Genomic DNA, 20,301 nt, shown 5'->3' with positions numbered 1-20,301 from the left:
CCCATACCTATTCCTGTCCAGAATTACTGTGTGCTGGAATGGACGTTAGTCATAAGGAGAGAGGATGGGGTCCTTCAGAAGGAAGGGGCCCTTCCTCTTATTTCCAGCTCTGTTGGTCACAGGCCTGTCTTCAACCCTGGGCTCGGTCCTGCCTGCCCACCCCCCACCCCAAAACACGTTCCCCCTTCCAGGAAACAGATGAGGAAAGCCCTGAGGGGATGGGGGGAGCTGGCCTTTCTGGCCGCAGCTGTTGGGCTCCCGTTCCAGCCTGTTTTTTCCTGTTGCCGATGCCCACGGGAGCAAGCAGGAATGGAGTCACCGAGGCCTGGCTCCCTGGCTGCCTTGCGCAAGGCCCTGGAGCCGAAGCTGTGGGCCTGCTTCCCTCTGAGACCCGCCGCCCATTCCCTGGATGCTGGTCTGGGCAGCGGGCAGGTCTCTCCCCGGTGACCATGGGCAGCTTCTTGTCCCCCCAGAGATGGGTCTCCTGGCTGGAAAGCTCCGGGCATCAGAGAGGGCAGGAGGAGGGCTCAGGTGGAACAGAGTTCCCACTCTGGAACCAGGGGCCTGCCTTCAAAGTCTTGGCTCTTCCAACTCTATGGCCCTGGGCAAGTCACCTTTCTGAGCTTGCCTCTTGATTTGTAAGTCCCATTCATTCATTAATTTAACAGAATTATTGAGCATCTATTGTATGTTGGGCACTTTTAGGGGCTGGGGATTCAGCAGTGAGCAAAATGGACAGAGTCCCTGCCTTCATGGAGCTGATGTTCTGTTGGGGGAGACAGATGGTCCACATGTGCGTGTATGTACAGTTGAGGTGGTGAGGTGCTCTGAAGCAGGGTAAAGGAAGTGACGGCCGGCTGTGATGGGTTCTGGACCTGGGGTATAGTCAGGGTGGGTCTCTCCAAAGGTGACACTTGAGCAAAGCCAGAGGAAGAGGAGAGTATATACTTGAGGATGGTGTCCCAGGCAGGGGACATAGCAAATGCAAAGGTCCTGGGGCAGGAGGGTGCTTGGTGCGTCTGAGAGCTGTTGAGACAGATGTGGCAGAGAGTGGGGAGGGCCCCGTAGGAGGTGAGATGCAGAGATGTGTATAAGTATACATGTGTGTGTGGGTGGATCACACAGGACCTGGTTGGCCATAATCACGGCTTCTCCCCACCCCTCCCTAATTCTTGGGCTTCCATGGTGTCTCAGAGGGTAAAGGATCTGCCTGGAGTGCAGGAGACCCAGGTTTGATCCTTGGGTCGAGAACATACCTTGGAGAAGGAAATGGCGACCCTCTCCAGTATTCTTGCCTGGGAAATCCCAAGGACAGAAGAGTCTGGTGGGCTACACAGTCTATGAAGTTGCAAAGAGTCAAGCACAACCGAGTGGCTAACACTTTCACTTTCTTTCACTTTTGGTGAGTTGAGAGCCGTGGAAAGGCCCAACCTAGTCGGTTCAGGCTCATCGTTTGTTAGTGGCATCTCATTTCATCAAAAATGCGTGCAGCACTTCCCCCATGCTTCCATAGGTTTGGAACTGTGCTATGAACTTCATTCATGAAGGCTGTGGGTTGTGGCCCCGGAAGGCATGGGCACGCCCGCCCCGCTTGGTGTGGCTTTGAAGACCCACAGATGCCTCAGTGTCCCATGGCAGCAGGGCCACCCAGGAGCCAGGGAATCTGAGGACTGAGCCAGGCCATGGGCAGCAGGCAGGCACGTGGACACCACAGGCGCAGTTGGCAGCAGCAGAAGCTTGGTGGACGACATTCAGCCCCCGGGGACCTTCTTGCTGGGCCGCCCAGCCCGGAAACTGCTCCCACTTGGCCACTCCCCCTGCTCTGGCCCCACCTGGCCCTCGGTGAGGCAGGGACATTTCCCGGTGGCTTCCAGCTGCCTCCTTGTAAATGATGGGGAGCACGCTCAGCACCAGGGGGAAAAGCGGACTCGGGGTGGAGTAGCACGAGGATGGAGTGGGGAGTCCGGGGGGAACCGGGAGAATTAGGCTCCGTGACCTGCCCCATGACAACAGCGCGTGTGGAGGCGCTGCCCTTTAAGTGGAAAGACCCATCTCAGGCTGGTCTCCAGGGTCCTCTGCCGCCCGGCTCACCGTGTCCCACTGCACCAAACGTCTTCCCGGCCCTCAGCCCACCTTTCTTCCCCCCGGTGCACGCTCTGTCCCTTCTCCATCCTGCTTAGGCGCGATCACCTTCAAACCCAGCTGAACTGTCATTTCCCCTGGGAAACCCTCCCCAGTTCCTCCCCTTGACCCGCCCCAGCTTCCGTGGGGGGACCCTCCTCTGGGCTCTCCCCAGCCCCCTTCCTTCCTCTGCAGAGGCCTCCTCTACTGTGTTGTCATAGAGCTCCGTGGCCATCTGCTTCCTCCTGTTCTCCTCAGGGTCAGCACCTCGTCGGTGCTCAGCAGGTAGAGGTCAGAGTGACTTGAATTGAACCTTAGGAGGCAGCTCTGATGGATGATTCTTTTTCTTTTTCTTTTTTTTTAGAAGAGGAGGAAGCTGAGGCCACCCAGCTAGAAAGTGACTGAGGTGGCCTGGAGTCAGGGTGCCCACCCTCTCTGCCCCACCGGTCGCCTGTCTCTGAGACTCAGGGATAGAATGTTCTTTTTCAGCTATGGCAGTCTCAGGTCCTTTTGGGCGCCCACCCCAGCTACTCTACAGGGGCCTTCAAGGCAGAGCCCAGGTCAGGTCCACTTGGAAAAGGACCAGACAGATACAAGGCCTTCGGCCACACTTCCCCAAGCAGGTCACCCCTCCTTCTGACTGTGCCCCCCCAGCAGCCCTGGAAGGAGAGAAGCAAAGCAGGTTCTTGCTCCCGTTTTTATCACAGATAGAACTGAGACCTGGAGGGCTTGTCACCCAAGGGCAAGGTGTCCTAGGATGGATTTCAGGGTGTGAGACTCAGTCCCCTCCTTCCCTTGGGGTGAGGTTTTACCAAGGGGGAAGCATGAGGCCCAGTGGCCATCCTGGTACATGCTAGCTGTGTCTTCTTGGGCAAGTCCTTGCTTTCCCTTTTTCGCTTTTTTTTTTTTTTTTTGAAGTGGACCATTTTTAAAGTCTTTATTGAATTTGTTACAATATTGCTTCTGTTTTGTGTTTTGGTCTTTATGGTCACCAGGCATTTAGCTTCCTGACCAGGGATCAAACCCTCACCCCCGGCACTGGAAAGTGGATTCTTTACCGTTGGACCCCCAGGGAAGGCCCCTCACTCTCTCTTTCTGAACTTTGCTTTCTTTTGTCCGATGGGCTGATTCCTCCCTCAGGCTTGTTGGGCAAGGTTGCTCACTCACGCATCCATTTGCCGTGCCACCCACCAGCAGATGTTAACTGAACACCTCCTCTGTGTTGTCTGGTTTGAAAATGCACCAGTGATCGAGACATTCGTTCACACTGACTGAGATGGCTGCGGTTTACTAAACGGGAAGGGTGTCAAAGGGCTTGTGCAAGGCCACACGGCGAGTTCGAGTTCTGGGCAGGGCTGGAGTGAGAAGCCGCAGGCACCAGCTTCCCCTGCCCTGGCCTCTGTCAAAGGTGCTGACCGGGCCCCAGGGCTCCTTTGGGGCCCTGGTTGGAATGCTGCCTTTCTAGGTTCCCAGCCACCATGGTACCGAGGGCAGGGGTCAGAGGGAAAGGCCTGCTGGCAGCTGTGCCTCTGAGCTAGCACAGGGGCCCTACTTTCAACCTGGATTTCTGTTGCCTGAGCTATGTGACTTTGGGCAAGTGACTTCACCTCTCTGAGTCTCTTTCCTTATTGAAGTGGCGGAGCTGTCCATATCTTGCTTATGAGGCTGTGGGTTTGTGTGCAGTAAGCCTTGTATAGACCTTCCCTCAGCTCATGCACAGGAAAGCACTTGATGAGCAGAGGCCACTCTCCTCACTTGGTGCATAGGTGTTCTTCCTGGTCACCTGGCTGGCGAAAGTCCTGCTGCCTTGGGAGCCCGAGTGTGGGAAGCTGGCAGGGCTCCCACGTGGCACGGGCGGTGCAGGCATGCCCGAGGAGGCTGCGGCCACCTCCTTTCCGGCCCGGCGCCCCTCTCAGCCTGCCAGGGGATTAAAGGCCTTTTGGCCTTTGTGTCGAGCCCTCCCGCCCCTGGCAGTTTGCACAACAAACTGCTGCCCTGACAGATTCCTTCCCTTTTGCCGTCTGCTGCCCGGGGACAGGGTACCCGGTGGCCTGGGGGTGGGGTATGGCACCTTGGCCCCTGCGTCCGGGGCCAGGGTTGTAGCAGAGTGTGTATGTGGGGGTGGTGCTTGCATGGTGGGGTTCCCGGGGAGCCCGCATCATAGCAGAGTGGGAAGGGGACCTTGTCTGAGTTCGGGGCCCTCGCTGGAGATTCGGCGGCGGGGGGGGAGGGTTTGGGGGACAGCATTTGCTGGTCCCTCCGCTGTAGATGGGGGAGGGGACAGAATCTGTGCTGGCAGAAGGCAGGTGGGCAGGCGGTGGCTCGTTTGTCCCCCACCCCTCTGCTGTCTCTGGATTTTGATGGAGTGAGCTCACTCCAGCCCAGATGCCTGGAGCCTTGCCCTGGGCGGCTGCAGGCTCCCTGGGGACTGTGGTGCTCAGACCTTCCTGCCCAGCTGTGGGGGGGTGGTGGAGGGCTCAGCCCCAGGCCTGGACCACAGAGGGAGGGGGTGGGAGGTGGGCTGGCTGCCCACGACCTGTGAGGAATGTCGCTGGAGAAGTTCCCCCTCACCAGTCCTCCCAGAGTCAGCCTCAGAACAAGCAGGCAACTTGAACCCTCAAAGCAAGCTTCCTGCTCAGCCAGGCTATGCCCAGCTAGCCAGCCCAGGCCCTGGGCAGAGGAGCCAGATGCCTCCCTTCATCCCAGACCTGAAGGTGACCCTATGCCTGAGCCCACATCCCCACTCCTGTGCCTCCCCAATCACCTCTCAGCTCTTCACCTCTACCTTGTACCCCCTGAATGGTGTTAATTCTATTGCTTACTGAGCACTTACTGTATACAAGGTACCGGGCAGAGGGCCTTACTTGCTTCATCCCGTTTACACAGATGACCCTTTCTGAGCCTCAGTTTCCTCATCTGCAAAATGGAAATAACAGTTGTACGTTCACAGTCTCTTAATCAAGACCCACGAGGTCAGCCATGTCTTGGAATTCAGAAGTCTCTGAACTCGAGAAAGGTAACATAGAGTGGTTCAGCTGGGTGTGATATCCTCAGTAGAGTTTGGGACAATACCCCATACTCAAACACATGACTATTGCTGCAGCAAAACCTGTGACTGTTCACCCTGTGTGGAGTAAATAAGCTCTTCATAGCTTCATGTCGATTTAGGTCAGGACTTGACACCAAAAGAGCTTGCTACAAACTTATTAAAAAAGAAAAATAATCCCACTCTTGGGTTTCAGAGCTCCTTGGATTTCTCTTACCACAGATGAGGGATAGGAGCCCCGTAATGCCAGCCACCGCTCCCTCCCAAGCCCGCCCCCTCCACCGCCAAACCCTGGGTTGCTGTGAAGATTAACTGAGATGGTACAGGCAGTGTTTAGGACAAGGCCTAACATCAAGAAAGTCCTCAGTGGACAATGACCGTTCTTACTGTCATCTCTTCACCGTCCCACCAGCTTCCTACCGCTTGGATTTTAGCAGCACCAGAAACTCTTCTATACACGTGACCTCTGCGAGATCCCATAATCCTCACTTTAAAACTCCTTTTTAAACCCCCACACCTTATATCCTCTATCTGTATCAGGACCTCCCCTGGCGCCGCAAACCTCTGCCTTCGGGACCCCTCTGCCGTGGCTTGGCCTTTCACTCCACACCCTTCCCAGACATCCTTGGCTCCTTCCCTTGGTTGGCATCCTCACCCAGGCCAGGAGAGGAAGGCCCAGCCTTTGTCCCCTGTCCCCCAGGGCCTTTGAGGGACTTGGACCTGGAGCTCCACGTGTGACCGCATCTGCACTGCGGGGCCTGCCTCTGGGGGTGGTGGTCTCCCAGAAGTCCTCTGCCTGTTGGATGCCCCACCTGTCTGGTCTCACCCTGCCTGTGTTCAGCGAGTGCCTGGCCATTGGGGGGTGCACCTTGCCCACAACTCCACCCCGTGAAATTGTTCTCAGCCCTCCAGAATAGTCCTCGGCCGGTATGAGTCAGCTGCCCCTCCACCTTCCCCTCGCCTGCAGAGTCTGGAAAATCCCCCTCTCTGCTTGACTCCTTCCTCTCTGTCCCAGGTCTGCCCTCTGGACCCCTCCTCTCAGGCCCCGCCATCCGGCTGCAATGCCCGCCTGAAGTGCTGGGTTCCTCTGGGAGGAAGCAGGGCTCCCTCCAGCCGGAGACAGGCTTGGGGGCAGGAAACCTGGGCTCTATTTCTGCCTGTGACCTTGCAGCCACTGGCGGCCCTTGTTGGGACCTTAAGCACCCACTGTATGCGTCCAGGCTGCTGCCAGTTCAGGCGTCCCTGGGAGCTGGTCCCGTTGGGGATGGAGGCCGGCCAACCTCTTAGCTCTGCCCGCTGCTTCTGCCCTCACGGCTGGCCTGGAGGCCCAGCTGCAGCCCCACCTCCTTTCCTGGGAAGCAGGGGCTGGGGTAGGGCGTTGCGAGGTCCTGGGTCTAAGCCTGCCAGCCAGTGGGGGCCACTCACACCAGTTCATCCCTCTCAGGGGGTCACTGTCAGGGTCAAGTGACTCTGCGGCCAAGGAAATGCTCTGTAAGCTGTGAATTGCAGTGTGGCTGAGAGGCTTTGTGGGAGTGACTCTCAGTGACTTCGGTAGGTTCGCTCCCTCCCCAGCCTTGGCTACAGAGGTGGTGTGGCACAGTGTAAGGGCTTAGATGCTGGAGCCAGACCACCAGGGTTCAAATCCAAGCTCTGCCCACATTCCTGACTCTGCTCACATGTCCCCATCTTTACAGCGGGGCTACCTGACCCCTAACCTGGGTTAACACCTACAGAATCCTTAGAGTGCCTGTCACGTAGGAAGTACTCAGTGAGTGTTGGTTCTTTTTATTCCCCACGTAGACTCCGAACTTTCCAGGTCTGAATCCAAATTCCCTTCAGTGTTCAAGTCTCAGACTCTTTGGGTCTCTTTCTGGAAGCTTCTTTCCGGTCTGGCGGCATCTCCCTTTCCAGATGTGAAATACAGCTGCTAAAACCTCTTGATCTTCAGCTTTTCGCAAGTGAAGTCTCTGCTCTTGCTGGCTTGTCCCTTGCTGCAGGCCCTTATCTGACCCCAAAGCCTTAGACTGTGGGGTAGGGGCTGCAAGCGGGGCAAGCTGGCATGCGACAAGCCCATTCCCCAGGTTCCCTGGGGTGGAGGGGGCTCCAGTCCAGGGCCCGACATGCTCTGGATTCTCCCCTCTCACTGCAGATGTGTGTTCCCAACATTTTTTCCAAGATGAATCTCGTGTTGCTATTTCCTGTCCAATCCCAAGCCCCAGTGGCCTCTCCCTCCCTGCAAAAAAGCCCTGGACCTTGCTTACCACCAGGGTTTTCTTTTCCAGACAGTGGCCTGGTGTCTCTGGGGTGCCAGGAATCTCTGTGCCCCAGGTGTGCCATCCACGGCCTTGTTTGCATGTGGGAGGGGGAGGGCTGGCAGTGATGCAAAGAGAGGCCTCCCCAGCTGGGGAGGATCCTGCCCCGCTAGCCTCCTCTACCCAGAGTCAGTGCCCCTGCACCAGCCCTAGCCTCACACTCCCCTTAGGCCAATCAGGGCCTGCGTAGGACCCACCCGAGGGGTAGGGAACATTGCTCTCTACCCCTAGCCAGGAGAGAAGGGAGAACCTCTGATGTTGGACTGGTCTTGTGGTTCTTAACCAGTGAGTGTCAGAATGCCTGAGCAGGCATGACATTAACCCTCCCACCTGGGGTGGGGAGATGACTCAGTGTCTCTGAGGAAGAGCCCAGGAATCTATTTCTCACCAGCTCCTGGAGGTTCTAAAGCTTATTCCTGGATGCAGACCTCATGGGCACGGCCCAGAAGTCCACTGGCCACCCAGGGCAGGAATGGGCATTTGACCAAAGGGAGAGGGAAGGGAGAGAAGGAACAAGAGGAGGAATTTGCTCATGGATTGTGAGGGGAAGGGGCTTAAGACTATAGCAGGGGATAGACATGGGCAGTGCAGACCTTCCACAAGGCTTGGTAGCACTGCCAAAACAAAGATGACCCAAGGAGGGAGATACATACAGACTGCCCGGGGCTGAGTGGTACCTTCAGAGCAAAGTAATGCTCAGGAAGCAGCTGGAATGAATAGGTGATGACACTTTTGTCCATTCATTCAAGCACTTATTGAACATGGGGTGCTGAGAAGGCAGAGATGAGCTCATCACAGTCCCTGCTTTCAAGGTGCTGTCATTCCAGTGCAGGTACAGCCATTCCACGGCGAGCCTCAGACGGTCCAGAACCCAGCCTGGGGGCAGAGGAGTCATAACTGCTCCTCCCAGAGAGAGTTTCTTTTGAGTCATCTTTATTGGGGTATAAAGTACATGCAATAAAACATACCCATTTTAAGTGTACAGTTTAGTAATAAGAATGAGACATATTGATTATATACCCAGGGGACCGTTATTCCAAAAGGTCTCCTGTGTCCCTTCCCGGCTGGCCCCACCCCACCCCACCCCACCCCTGGTTCCAGGCAACCACCGATCTTCCTGTCATTATAGGTTAGACTGATCCCCGCCGGAGTTTCGTTGAAGTGGAATCGTACAGTATGGCGTTTTCTCTGCTTTCTTTCGCTGAGCACAAAGTGTTTGAGATTCATCCCTGTTTCCAGGCCTATCAGAATGTGTTCTGGTTTGTGACTGAGTAGTTAGAGGAGGTGGTGGTGTTTAGCTGAGTTTTGGAGGATGGATGGGAGTTAGCCAGATAAACAAAAGGAGGAAGGGCATTCTAGCAGAGGGACAAGCATGAGAAAAGGCCAGAGGCTCCAAGGACGTGGTCGGTGTGAAGGAGAGGGACTGACTGTCTGGTTTTTTCCTTCTCCTTGGGTGTCTCTCCTTGTCTAGCCAGTGAGGGCTGGGTTTGGTTTTTACAAGGGAGCCTATTTCCTTCTGGCTGGGCTGGGCTCCCCAGATAGGGCTGAGGCCAAGACATTCATGCCAGGCCATCTGGAACTGGACGTGTGGACCCGTGCACTCTTGTGCTTGGAGACACCACGGTTCCCTTAGGCTCCACTCGGTTTGTTTTCCTCTCTGTTATCTTGTAAAACTCCTTTGGAAACGCCTCGGTCTGGTCTAGGGGCTTCGCAGGTGGCGCAGTGGTAAAGAATCCACCCGCCAGTGCAGGAAATGTGGGTTCGATCCCTGGGTCAGGAAGATCCGCTGGAGAAGGGAATGGCTACCCACTCCAGTATTCTTGCCTGGAAATTTCCATGCACAGAGGAGTCTGGTGGGCTGTATAGTCCACGGGGTTGCAAAGGGTCGGACACAACTGAGAACTCAGCGTGCACACACACATACACACGATATTGTCTAAGAGGAAAGAGGCCTTCACTGCCCACACCCACCCCTGAGAAACAGGGGTCATGGCCGCTGGGGCCCTTCTGCACCGGCCTGCTGGGTGCAGGGTCCGAGCCGCCCCTGTGTTGAACTGAGCTGCAGCTCGTGCTGGGCTCAGCGCCACCCGAGGTCACGTGGAGTTGACACCATGGTGACCTGCGCCCTTTCAGCCCAGCTGCTGGGCTCCAACCCCGCCCCTGGGTGCACAGATGAGCCGGTCAGTGTGGCCACGAGTGCCAGAGCTGATCTCCAACGTGGCTGGAATGTGTCCCCTGTGGCCTGGAGACTTGGAGGCCAGGCTGAGGCAGAGACAAGTGGCCAAGCTGGCTGGGGCGGGGGTGGTGGGGGAAGGCGCTGTTGGAGACCGCAGCTTCGGTTGACTCCCCCTCCATCTCTGCTTCTGTCTCCCATTTGTGCTGAACCCTGGCCGCCCTGTCACTTGCCCACACCCCTCGTCTGCACCGGCCCCGGTCACCCTCTACCTGCCTGTGTCTCCCGGCCCCCTAACTCGTGTCCTGGATATCACTTGCCTTCTCCCGAGGGAAGAGGAGCTGTCACTTACCAAAGCGGTTTTAAGTGTATTGTCAGGACCTCCCTGGTTGTCCAGTGGTTAGGACTCTGTGCGTCCACTGCAGGGGGCTCAGGTTTGATCCCTCATCAAGGAACTAGGATCCTGCAAGCCACGCGGTGTGGCCACAAAAGAAAGAAAGAAAAAAAAAAGTATAAGTTCACTATTTGTTTATTTGAGGATTTATTCAGTGGCTAATGAGATTTGGGGAAACTGAGTCAAAAACAGTGGTATAGCCTCAGCCTGACTGTCTTTGCCAAATCACATCTGACTTGACCACTGGAGGGCCTTGGGGTGGGACTCTGGGTCCCCCTTTGAGAAGAGGGGCCCCGGGCTTGGCAAGAATTGGAGAGTTTGACACAGTTGTTTGGGTGGTGTCCCACAGGTGACCCACGGGCTGAAGGCATACGATGGCTTGTCCCTGCCGGAAGATGCAGAAACGATCACAGCCGGCCGGGCTGGCTGGAGCTACTCAGACCTTTCTGATGACGAGGACTTCCTGGCTGATGAGGCCTCCGGAGGTGAGCAGGCCGTTCTGGTGGCCGGGAGTGGAGGGGGTCAGGGTGGAGTTTGGGCGCTTCCCAGTGGTCCTGAAAGAGGCCCCAAGATACTTGCCCAAGGTGGCCCCTCTAGAGATGGACTAAGGAAGATAGGGAAGCAACCTAAGAGTCAGTCAGCAGATGCCTGGATAAAAAAGATATGGTACATATCAGCAATGGAGTACTAGTTAGCAGTTAAAAAAGAATGAAAATTTTGCCCTTTGTGGCAACATGGATGGAGTTGGAGGGCATTGTGCTAAGTGGAATAAGTCAGTTGGAGAAAGACAGATACCGTATGATAGCACTTGTATGTGGAGTCTAAAATATACAACTAGTGAATGTAGCAAAAAAGAAACAGACTCACAGATGTGGAGAACGAACTAGTGGTTACCAGTGTGTGTGGGGAAAGGGGAAGAGGCAATATAAGGGTAGGAGAATAAAAGGCACAAACTGTTAGGTATAAAGTAAGCTACAAGGATATACTGTACCACATGAGATATAGCCACTATCTTATAAGAACTGTAAGGGAGTATAACCTTTAAAACTTGTGAATTATAGGAATTCCCCAGCGGTTCAGTGGTTAGGCACTTTCACTGCTAGGGCCTGGGTTCAGTCCCTGGTCAGGTAACTGAGATCTTGTAGCACGCATGCATCAACCCTCCCCCCCAAAATTGTGAATCACTGTTTTGTATACCTGTAAACTGTATAATATTGTACAGCAACTATACTTCAATTTTAAAAAAATTTAGGAAAAAAAGAAATGGGCTAAGAGCTGTGTGTATCCTGAGCCCTGGTCCCAGTGAGCCCAGGACCCCTCACTGACGCCTGTGTGACCCCAGGCTGGTGGCTGCTTCTCCACACAGCCCAGGATAAGCTAGACTTAAGGGGAAGGTGGTGGGCAATGCACAGTAGAGGGTGGTTACGGCCCCTGAGACCCCTCTACTCCACTTCCTCCCATCCTCACCTAGAGGCAGGTCTGACTTGGCCCCGCCCACTCCATCCAGCCTGGACCACACCGTCATTAATGGAGGCTTCCTACAGTTTTTACAGGCAGCCCTGCCTAGGTGTGGAGGGGAGACTACAGCTGTGTTTTATTTATTTATTTTTTAATTTTATTTATTTATTTTTTTATTTTATTTATTTATTTTTTAGCTGTGTTTTATTTCATGTCGGGCTTCCCTGGTGGCTCAGCTGGTAAAGAATCCGCCTGCAATGCGGGAGACCTGGCTTCAGTCCCTGGGTTGGGAAGATCCCCTGGAGAAGGGAAAGGCTCCCCACTCCAGTATTCTGGCCTGGAGAATTCCATGGACTGTACAGTCCATGGGGTCACAAAGAGTTGGATACAACTGAGCAACTTTCACTTTTGCTTTTTATGCCAAGCCACATGGCCTGTGGGATCTCAGTTCCCCACCCAGGGATCGAACCTGAGTTCCCTGCGTTAGAAGCACCCAGTCTTAACCCCTGGACCACCAGGGAAGTCCCAACAGCTATGTTTTCATGATCTTCCCCACCATGTACTGGGTGCCCAGACCCACGCCTGACAGCCAGTAGGTGCTCAATGAAGATTAGTTGTTGCTGAAAAAGTCTTTCTTCTGCTTGTAGACGGTGTGGGCAGCGGCGACCTGGGCAGCGGGGACTTCCAGATGGGTAAGTATCTGGGGACAGCACACAGGCCCCCAGCCTGCCCCCTGGGGAATCCCAGCCCTAGAGGCTCCACCTCCTGGGCTGAGGGCCTTGAGGCCTCCTTGCACCTGCGATGGGGGCGGTCTCATCCCCACCGAGTGACAGCTGTGTGCCTTGATTGGCCGGTCCCTACGAGGTTAGGGGTGTCCGGGTTCTCTGCCTACCTGTGTTGGGAAATGCCCAGTTCCGATGGGACTGAGTGTCAGCCGCTCAGCATCCAAAGTCAGAATCTCACCTCCCAGGACGGCTCAGCCGTGGAGTCCTTCCCCAGATGCCTCCTTGGGGTGACCGATGCAGAGTGGGGCAGGGATGGGTGGACCGAGGGGCTCCGTGGCTCAGGCATTCAGATGGGCCAGGAGCCGGGCCTGGAAGGGAACCTGACTTAGGTTGGGTCACCTGCTGGGAGGCCGGGGTTCCTGGGTTGAGGGGAAAGAGGGCTGGCTTCATAGCGGGGAAGGAATCAGGCCTCGGTCAGCTGCCCACTCTGCCAGCACCCCACATGCACAGCCAGAGCAGGGGCTGGCCCAGCGCGGGGAGGGGGCTCAGAGTCTCTGTTTTCTCCCACCCTGGGATTCTGGGCAGAGAATGAATGAGCCGGCACAAGACCCAGGGGTACCGTATGGTTCCTGCTGCCTTCTCCGGGAGTACCTGGGCACAGGGTGATCGGGGCCAAGAATGGAGCTCAGCTCGGAGGGCCGCTGGACGGCCCCGCCGCATCCCCAGAGCTGCCCACCCCAGCTGGTTGGGATGAGTCTGGGGTGGTGGGGTCGCCTCCTTTCCACCCGGTGCCTCAGGGCCACCCAGTGCTGGAGGGTGGGGCGTCCTCACTGGGCCAGTACAGACTGGAGGGTTGGCCCCTGGGTGGCACAGTCCTGCCTGTGACCTCCCAGCACTTGGAACTCAGACCCCATCTGAAGCTGCTCCCCGTGTCCGTCTCTGCAGGGCTACAGCTGCTGGGATCTGAGTGGGGCCAGAGTGTGGGTGTCAGACGGGTCCCAGGCACACAAGGCATCCCTAGAATGACCTGTGCTGACACATCCCTGGAGCTGCCTCCTGCCAAGGCTGCCTGCTGGGACGCTGGTCCCGTCCACCCTGTCCCTTCAGAAACATCCAGGACCCTGTCCCACAAGGCTGATCTGAGTGGGTCTTGCTAGCCCTCCTGCTCCCCTGAGAAGCTACAGTGGGAGGCAGAAGGCAGAGGCGGGGGCAGGGTGAGGGAGAGGAGGCAGTGGGTGGTGGGGCGGGGGGTGACCAAGGGCAGGGCAGGAGCCTCTCCTGGTGAGTGGGGCTCATCCACTGGAAGGTGTGGGGACTTAGACCCTCCAGGCCCCAACGTCAGCTCCAGCCCGCTGCCCTTGAGGCAGGTCCAGGCAGCTGGGCTGAATCTTAGCCCCAGAGGCCGCAGATAAATCTCCCTGACTCCCAGGGTCCGTGGGCCTGCTTTGGCCTTCCCCAAGGGCAGTTCCCTCCTTCCTCCAGTAAGCGAGGGCGGTCCTGACCTTAAGCTGAGCCATGCTTCCCTCGGGCAGGGGCGTGGCTATCCTCAGCTCTGTCCCAGCTCCGTACCCCACAAGCCCTGAATGCCAGTACCCCATCCCAGCCAGCCCCCGGCTCTGCCTCTCCCCACCTTGGGACCCTGCCCAGCTCCCCTCACCCCATTGCTTCCAGTCTTCCGACAGCCTCTGTGTCTCTCCAGCTCTTGTCCGTCTTGCGACAGCCTGTCTGGTTGTCTCTGCCGCGCCTGCCTGCCCTGCCTTGGGCTGTCCCCGTCCTGCTGTCTGTGTGTCTGTCTCATCCGTGCCCATCTCCGCGTCCATGTCTTTCCCTCGCTCCATTCCGCCTTCGTCTCATCTTTCCTCTGCTTCTCCCCACCACACCCTCCCCGCGTCTCTGTATCAGTCGCGTCTCCGACTCCATCTCTCTGTGTTGGCTTCACCTCTTTCTGTTTTCTGTCTCCGCCTCTGTCTCTCCCATTGGCTTCTCCCCCTCCCTGTGTCTCTGCCCCCTCCTCGCCTCCTTCTCTGCTGCTCTGCTCTGACCCCCCTCCGCCCCAGGGACCCCCTCCCACGGCCGGTGTGATGACCAGGAGTCTCCTCTGACTGTGGGGACTCGCTTCCCTTCTCCCCTCCGCCTGCCTCTCTCCCATTTTGTCCGCTCCCTCCTTTCTTGTGGGTCCTCTTTTCCTCCCCAGCCCGCCGCCCCTGCCCCAGTGGGCCCCACCTGCTCCCCTGCCCCTTCCCCATCTGGGCGTAGGATCTAAGCTCACGACTTAGCGGGCCTGGGGTGCCGGTTAGGCAGGGTGGCTACAATGACCCCTCGGGGCGAAGGCCCTAGAGTCTGGAGATGACTTGGATCCACCTCAGGCCTGGCCGATCCCGGGCCCACCCAGGGGACCCTGAAGGACTATCCCAGTGGGCGGGGAGGAAATTCTGTTGAGCGGGAACTGGGTATGGAGAGTAAGTGGAGTGGGCGGCTCCAGGCCCTGAGGGTGGTCCCCACCCCCACTCGGGGTGCCAGGCTGCTCTGGGCCTTCCGCCCCTTCAGGCTTGAGCTGAGCTGTCCAGGTGGGGTCAGATGAGGGCCAGCAAGGAGACAGCTGGCCAGGGCAGGCACACCTCCCCCCGCCACCCCGGAGAGCACTCCCACCCCGGGCCAGCCCCCAGCAGCCCCCTCGGCCCCGGTGGTCGGTTCCTGAAGCAGACGCAGCCTCACCTTGTGCCCAGGTCCTCCGCTACCTGCGCTAGGGAGGGCGCTCACCCCTACCGTGCCCCCAGTCTGGGAGGAGGTGGGGGCGGGGGCAGGCTGGAGGGTCCATGCCCTTCCCAGGCCCTGGGAGAAAGGGGCTTTTGTGGAGCCCAGCCCCCTCCTGACCCAACCCCCCCGACAGTGGGCACATTCCTGGGCAGAGGCCTGGCCTCCTCGGCCCGCGCTGGGCTGTGGGGCGGAGGCCAGAGGCCGGGGTGGGGACTCTCAATGGGCCTCTGTGCCAGCTCACAAGAGGCCTCTGTGGCTGAGCTCACGGCCCTCACGCTCCAGCCCACGGGGCCCTGCCCGCCTGGCCCCCAGCAGCCCTGCCCAGCCCAGCCCCATGGTCCAGCACGCCCTCACGGACACCCTCCCTTGTGGGCACCCGGGCCGCACTTGCTGTTGCGTGGCTGCCATCCCCGTTCCCTGGGGGCTTGCTCAGTGAGCCGCCGAGGTGGGGGAGGGGTCCTGGCGTGGAGTTGGGGTGCACCCCTGGGGGCCTGAGAGGCAGAGTGAAGGGGCAGGAGGATGGGCCCAGCTCTGCTGCCCGCCTGCGGGTCATCTGTCACTTCTCTGCACCCCCTTCTCCCTCAGGGGCTCCGCAGCTGTGGTTCCTCCCGCCTGGAATCCTCTTCTCCCAGCCACGCACACCCCCGCCCCGCCCCCAACCACCCACCCCGGCGCTTCGCCCTCTGCCTCTGAGCATGCCCCTGGGAGGGGAGGCCTTACCCTACCCCAGTGCGCCCGCTCCCCCGACCCTCATTTTTTTCTTCCCCCCATAGTCCAGATATTCCTCGCCCGTGTGTTTTATTTCCTTTCTTCTCCCCCTCCAAAGTGATCTCTGTGGGGACAGGAATCATCGCTTATGAAGTTCACTGCTATATTCCCTACCCCTAGAACATGGCTAGCATATTCAGTTCAGTTCAGTCGCTCAGTCGTGTCTGACTCTTTGCGACCCCATGGACTGCAGCACGCCAGGCCTCCCTGTCCATCACCAACTCCCGGAGCTCGCTCAGACTCAGCCCCTCGCTCAACTCATTGAGTTGGTGATGCCATCCAACCATCTCATCCTCTGTCCTCCTCTTTTCCTCCTGCCTTCAATCTTCCCCAGCATCAGGGTCTTTTCAAAGGAGTCAGCTCTTCGCATCAGGTGGCCAAAGTATTGGCCTAGCTTATTAAAGACCTTCAATATAGATCCAATAAAGCCACAAATGCCTCTCTCAGATAGGAAGAAATAAAACCAAGTCCCTTCCTTCGGTTTGTCTTAAAGACCAGAGATAATCCAGCTAACCGTTGCTGCCCCTAGTGTGTGCCAGATGCTGTTATAAGCATTTTCTATTCCTCATCTTATTTTATCCTCACAGTAACCCTCTGGGGTGGACACTACTCTTGTCTCTGTTTTATAGATGAGGAAACTGAGGCTCAGAGACATTAAGTAACTTTCTCAAGGCCACAGGGCAATTTTCAATTATTTTCATTAGAAGTGGCAATTTTGCTCAGAGACTGAGCTTTTAAGCACTAAGCTTAGTTCAGTTCAGTCTCTCAGTCGTGTCCGACTGTTTGCGACCCCATGAATTGCAGCACGCCAGGCCTCCCTGTCCATTACCAACTCCCGGAGTTCACTCAGACTTACGGCCATCGAGTCCGTGATGCCATCCAACCATCTCATCCTCTGTCGTCCCCTTCTCCTCCTGCCCCCAATCCCTCCCAGCGTCAGAGTCTTTTCCAATGAGTCAATCGCATGAGGTGGCCAAAGTACTGGAGTTTCAGCTTTAGCATCATTCCTTCCAAAGAAATCCCAGGGCTGATCTCCTTCAGAATGGACTGATTGGATCTCCTTGCAGTCCAAGGGACTCTCAAGAATCTTCTCCAACACCACAGTTCAAAAGCATCAATTCTTCGGCACTCTGCCTTCTTCATAGTCCAACTCTCACATCCATACATGACCATAGGAAAAACCATAGCCTTGACTAGATGGACCTTAGTCAGCAAAGTAATGTCTCTGCTTTGGAATATACTATCTAGGTTGGTCATAACTTTTCTTCCAAGGAGTAAGCGTCTTTTAATTTCATGGCTGCATTCACCATCTGCAGTGATTTTGGAGCCCAAAAATAAAGTCTGACCCTGTTTCCACTGTTTCCCCATCTCTTTCCCATGAAGTGATGGGACCAGATGCCATGATCTTCGTTTTCTGAAGAAAATGAAGCTTAAAAGGCAGCTTTTAAAAGGCAGCTTTTAAGCTGCCTCTCCTTTAGTAATAGTTCAGGTTATATTGCCCCTACTATGTGCCAGGCCCCTACTATGTCCCACTGTGTGTGTGTGTGTGTACACATCTGTGCTCCATTTACAACTCATATTGAAAACTTCTGTCTTATCCGGCACCATAGATGTCACGTGAGTGTATGTTCCTTGGTTCTTTGTCTCGTCACAACGAAGATTTGGAGCGACGGACATTAAAGCCCTTGGTGCATCACAGCTCTCGGGTCTTGGACAAACCGTGTTACAGCTCTTAGGCAAATCAGTGTTACAGCTCTATTTTATTTAGAAGATAGCAGGAGAATCCATCCTCAAAGCGTGGGGGCATGCCGACCCACAGACTTGAAGGGAAGAGAGTGGAGGAGCACGTAAGGGAGGCGGGGAGAGAGAGGGAGAGAAAGAGCGCACGCACGCGGGAGAGAAAGAGAGAGAGAAAGAGAGAGAGAAAGAGCGCAAGCACGTGGGAGAGAGAGAGGGAGAGAGAGAGCGCACGCATGCGGGAGAGAGAGAGGGAGAGAGAGAGAAAGAGCGCACGCACGCGGGAGAGAAAGAGAGAAAGCGCTTTGGCTCCTCCTTTTATATGTTTTTTTCCTCCACCTGGGCCTGCCCTATGCAAATTGGGCTTAGCCAGGAGTGCTGTTTGTTGTACCTGAAGTCTTCACTCTGGTCCTCGGACCTTCCTTTGACGTTCCTTGTTATAAGCCACCGCCATTTTGGACTCCTCTTCCCTGTTCTACCTACCTAACGTTACCCCCTCAAGAGATGGGAGGTCCAATTCTTTGGGAATAGGGGCATCGAGGTCTTTCTGGCTACTTCCTGCTGAACTGGGGCGGTGCGGGGTATTGGGCCTCCCCCTCTTGCTAGTCTCAAGCCTCAGAGTCCTTATAGCGGTGTCCATCTAAGGGTGTGATATTTTTCGTGGTCAGCTGTAGTTTTCTATCTTTGTTGAACCGGCCCTGCATGCTGTAGCTTGTTGACCTGGGCAGAGACAAAACAACTTAGACAATTGACAGTACCTGGAGCAATCATAAGCAGCATCAATATGGCATAACATGGGCTAGTAGGGGCATTAGTCAATTTTAAATTTACATTGGCTGGATGGCTCAAGTCCCTCCTTATTCAGGGATCAGAAGATCTATCTCCTGTCTGTTTTGGAGTACAATCTCTGTCAAGCTGTGTTGGCTATTTAGAGCTATCCTGAGAAATCTTATCTCCAGAAACTAGATTTTGGGGGTGTTTATTAGAATGACACTCATTGGTAGTCCTGAATAGGTATCTGAGATCTCCCAGGGGCTCACAGGTGTATTGAGTGTACTCTTATGTTTTCTTCCACGGCTTGACTCGTGAGTAGTGAATTCAGGTGTCATGTCCTGGTACCTTGACTGCTGTGGGGGTAGAAAGTATTACAGGGTAGGGGCCCTTCCATGTGGGCTGGAGTTGAGCCTTTGGGGACCCATCTTTACAGACGTTAATAACTCATGAACATGATACGATTTAATGTGCATTAAATGTATACAGCAGTTGCTCAGTAAACAGTAGGTGTAAGTGTATGCTCACACCAATCTGCTGTGAATTTATTCAGCCATCACATATTAGGCACCTGCATTGTGCCAGGCACTGTGCAGGCACTGGGGATACTGGGGTAAATGATATCTGAGGTTCCCCCCATCACATTTATCGTCTAGCAGTAGAGAGAAAGATGACGATGTCTTCTGATTCCCTAGTACTTGCTCCTTGCCTGGGGCTGCATCTTCGCACACAGGGAGGTGGCCTTGTAAGCATGCTATCATTTATTCCCCACGGCAACCCGGTGCAGTAAATGTAATTAATATCTGCATTTGACCGAAAAGGAAACGGAAGTTCAGAGAGGTGAGGTCCGTGCCTGAGATGTGGCTGACCTCAGAACCCACAGTCTCTATGATGGTGCTCTGTAGACCCCTGTAACCACGTAGGAGCTATGCCACTTTGGGGGCAAAAGGTACGCTGATGGGAGAAACCAAGTGGCTGGAGGACCCCGGAGGAGGGGTCTCTATCAGCCAGGGTTGGGAAAGGAAGGCAGTTCAGGATGAGTGGGCACTGGCGTGAGTTGGGGGTGGGAGGAGGAGAAACATGTCACAGTCTCTTTCGAGTAATTTCTGTACCAATAAAAAGCAGGGGGTGGGGGTGGCGGGAATTCCCTGGCGGCCCAGTGGTTAGGACTCAGCACTTTCACTTCTGAGGCCCTGGTTTGATCCCAGTTTGGGACCTAATATCCCACAAGGAGTGTGGTGCAACCAAAGGGAAAGATATTTCTCTGCCAGGCCACCTCCTCTGGGGCGTCCCCCTTGTCACTCAGCCTTCCGCTAAGCCGGGGGAGGCCTCCTCTTCTGCACCATCACTTGGGATCTGGATTGGGCCGTTTTCCCTGTTAAGCCCTTCGCTCAAGTTTGAGGCCTGGGTTTTGAGCCCTGGGCAGTCCTGCTGGGCACAGCTGTGGGCACACAGGTGTTGGCCTCAGCTGGAGGCCTCCAGGGACTGTCTTCCCATCTCCACCCACTGGCCCAGCTGCCTGAGGGCCCCGTTCTGCCAGTCTGGGCCCCTCATGGTGACACCCCCCCCAACCCCCAACTCCTTTTTGCAGTTTATTTCCGAGCGCTGGTAAATTTCACTCACTCCATCGACTATAGCCCTCAGCTGGAGGACGCAGGCTCCGAGGAGTTCCGAGAAGTGTCGGAGGCTGTGGTAGACACGGTGAGGTGAAGGGGCTTTTGCAGGGGGCTCCCCGAGTGTGGCGGGGCAGGACTGAAGGTGGGGTGAAGGGTCCGGAGACTGATGGCACCGTTTCCCTCTCCAGCTGGAGTCAGAGTACCTGAAGATCCCTGGAGACCAGGTTGTCAGCGTGGTGTTCATCAAGTGAGAGGGGCCCTGGGAGAGGGGGAGCTGGTGTGGGGTGGACAAGGATGGGGAGGAGCCTCCGGGGCAGGTGGGCAGCAGGAGGGGCCCATGGGGCAGCCCCACTCTGGGTGGAAATTTAAAGACTGGTGGAGGGGTAGTTTGGACCTTCACTTGCCCCACGTTGGGTGCAGGCT

The 20,301-nt window shown here is 56.1% G+C and overlaps 1 protein-coding gene across 4 annotated transcripts in view; it reads left to right on the top strand.

Annotated features, from left to right (window-relative positions):
- HSPG2 (heparan sulfate proteoglycan 2) overlaps nucleotides 1–20,301 on the top strand; it is a 110,532-nt gene that overhangs the window by 25,688 nt on the left and 64,543 nt on the right. For all 4 annotated transcript variants that reach the window (XM_040229533.1, XM_040229535.1, XM_040229534.1 and 1 more), the window contains exons 2-5: nucleotides 10,396–10,531; nucleotides 12,152–12,196; nucleotides 19,854–19,963; nucleotides 20,067–20,125. In XM_040229533.1, the coding sequence (XP_040085467.1) occupies nucleotides 10,396–10,531; nucleotides 12,152–12,196; nucleotides 19,854–19,963; nucleotides 20,067–20,125 (350 nt within the window). The remainder of the gene's footprint in view (nucleotides 1–10,395; nucleotides 10,532–12,151; nucleotides 12,197–19,853; nucleotides 19,964–20,066; nucleotides 20,126–20,301) is intronic.

Source organism: Oryx dammah, unplaced genomic scaffold (assembly GCF_014754425.2).
Source record: "Oryx dammah isolate SB20612 unplaced genomic scaffold, SCBI_Odam_1.1 HiC_scaffold_27, whole genome shotgun sequence".
NCBI lineage: Eukaryota > Metazoa > Chordata > Mammalia > Artiodactyla > Bovidae > Oryx > Oryx dammah.
The sequence above is the reverse complement of the archived record's forward strand: the minus strand, read 5'-3'. Positions and strand labels throughout refer to the sequence as shown.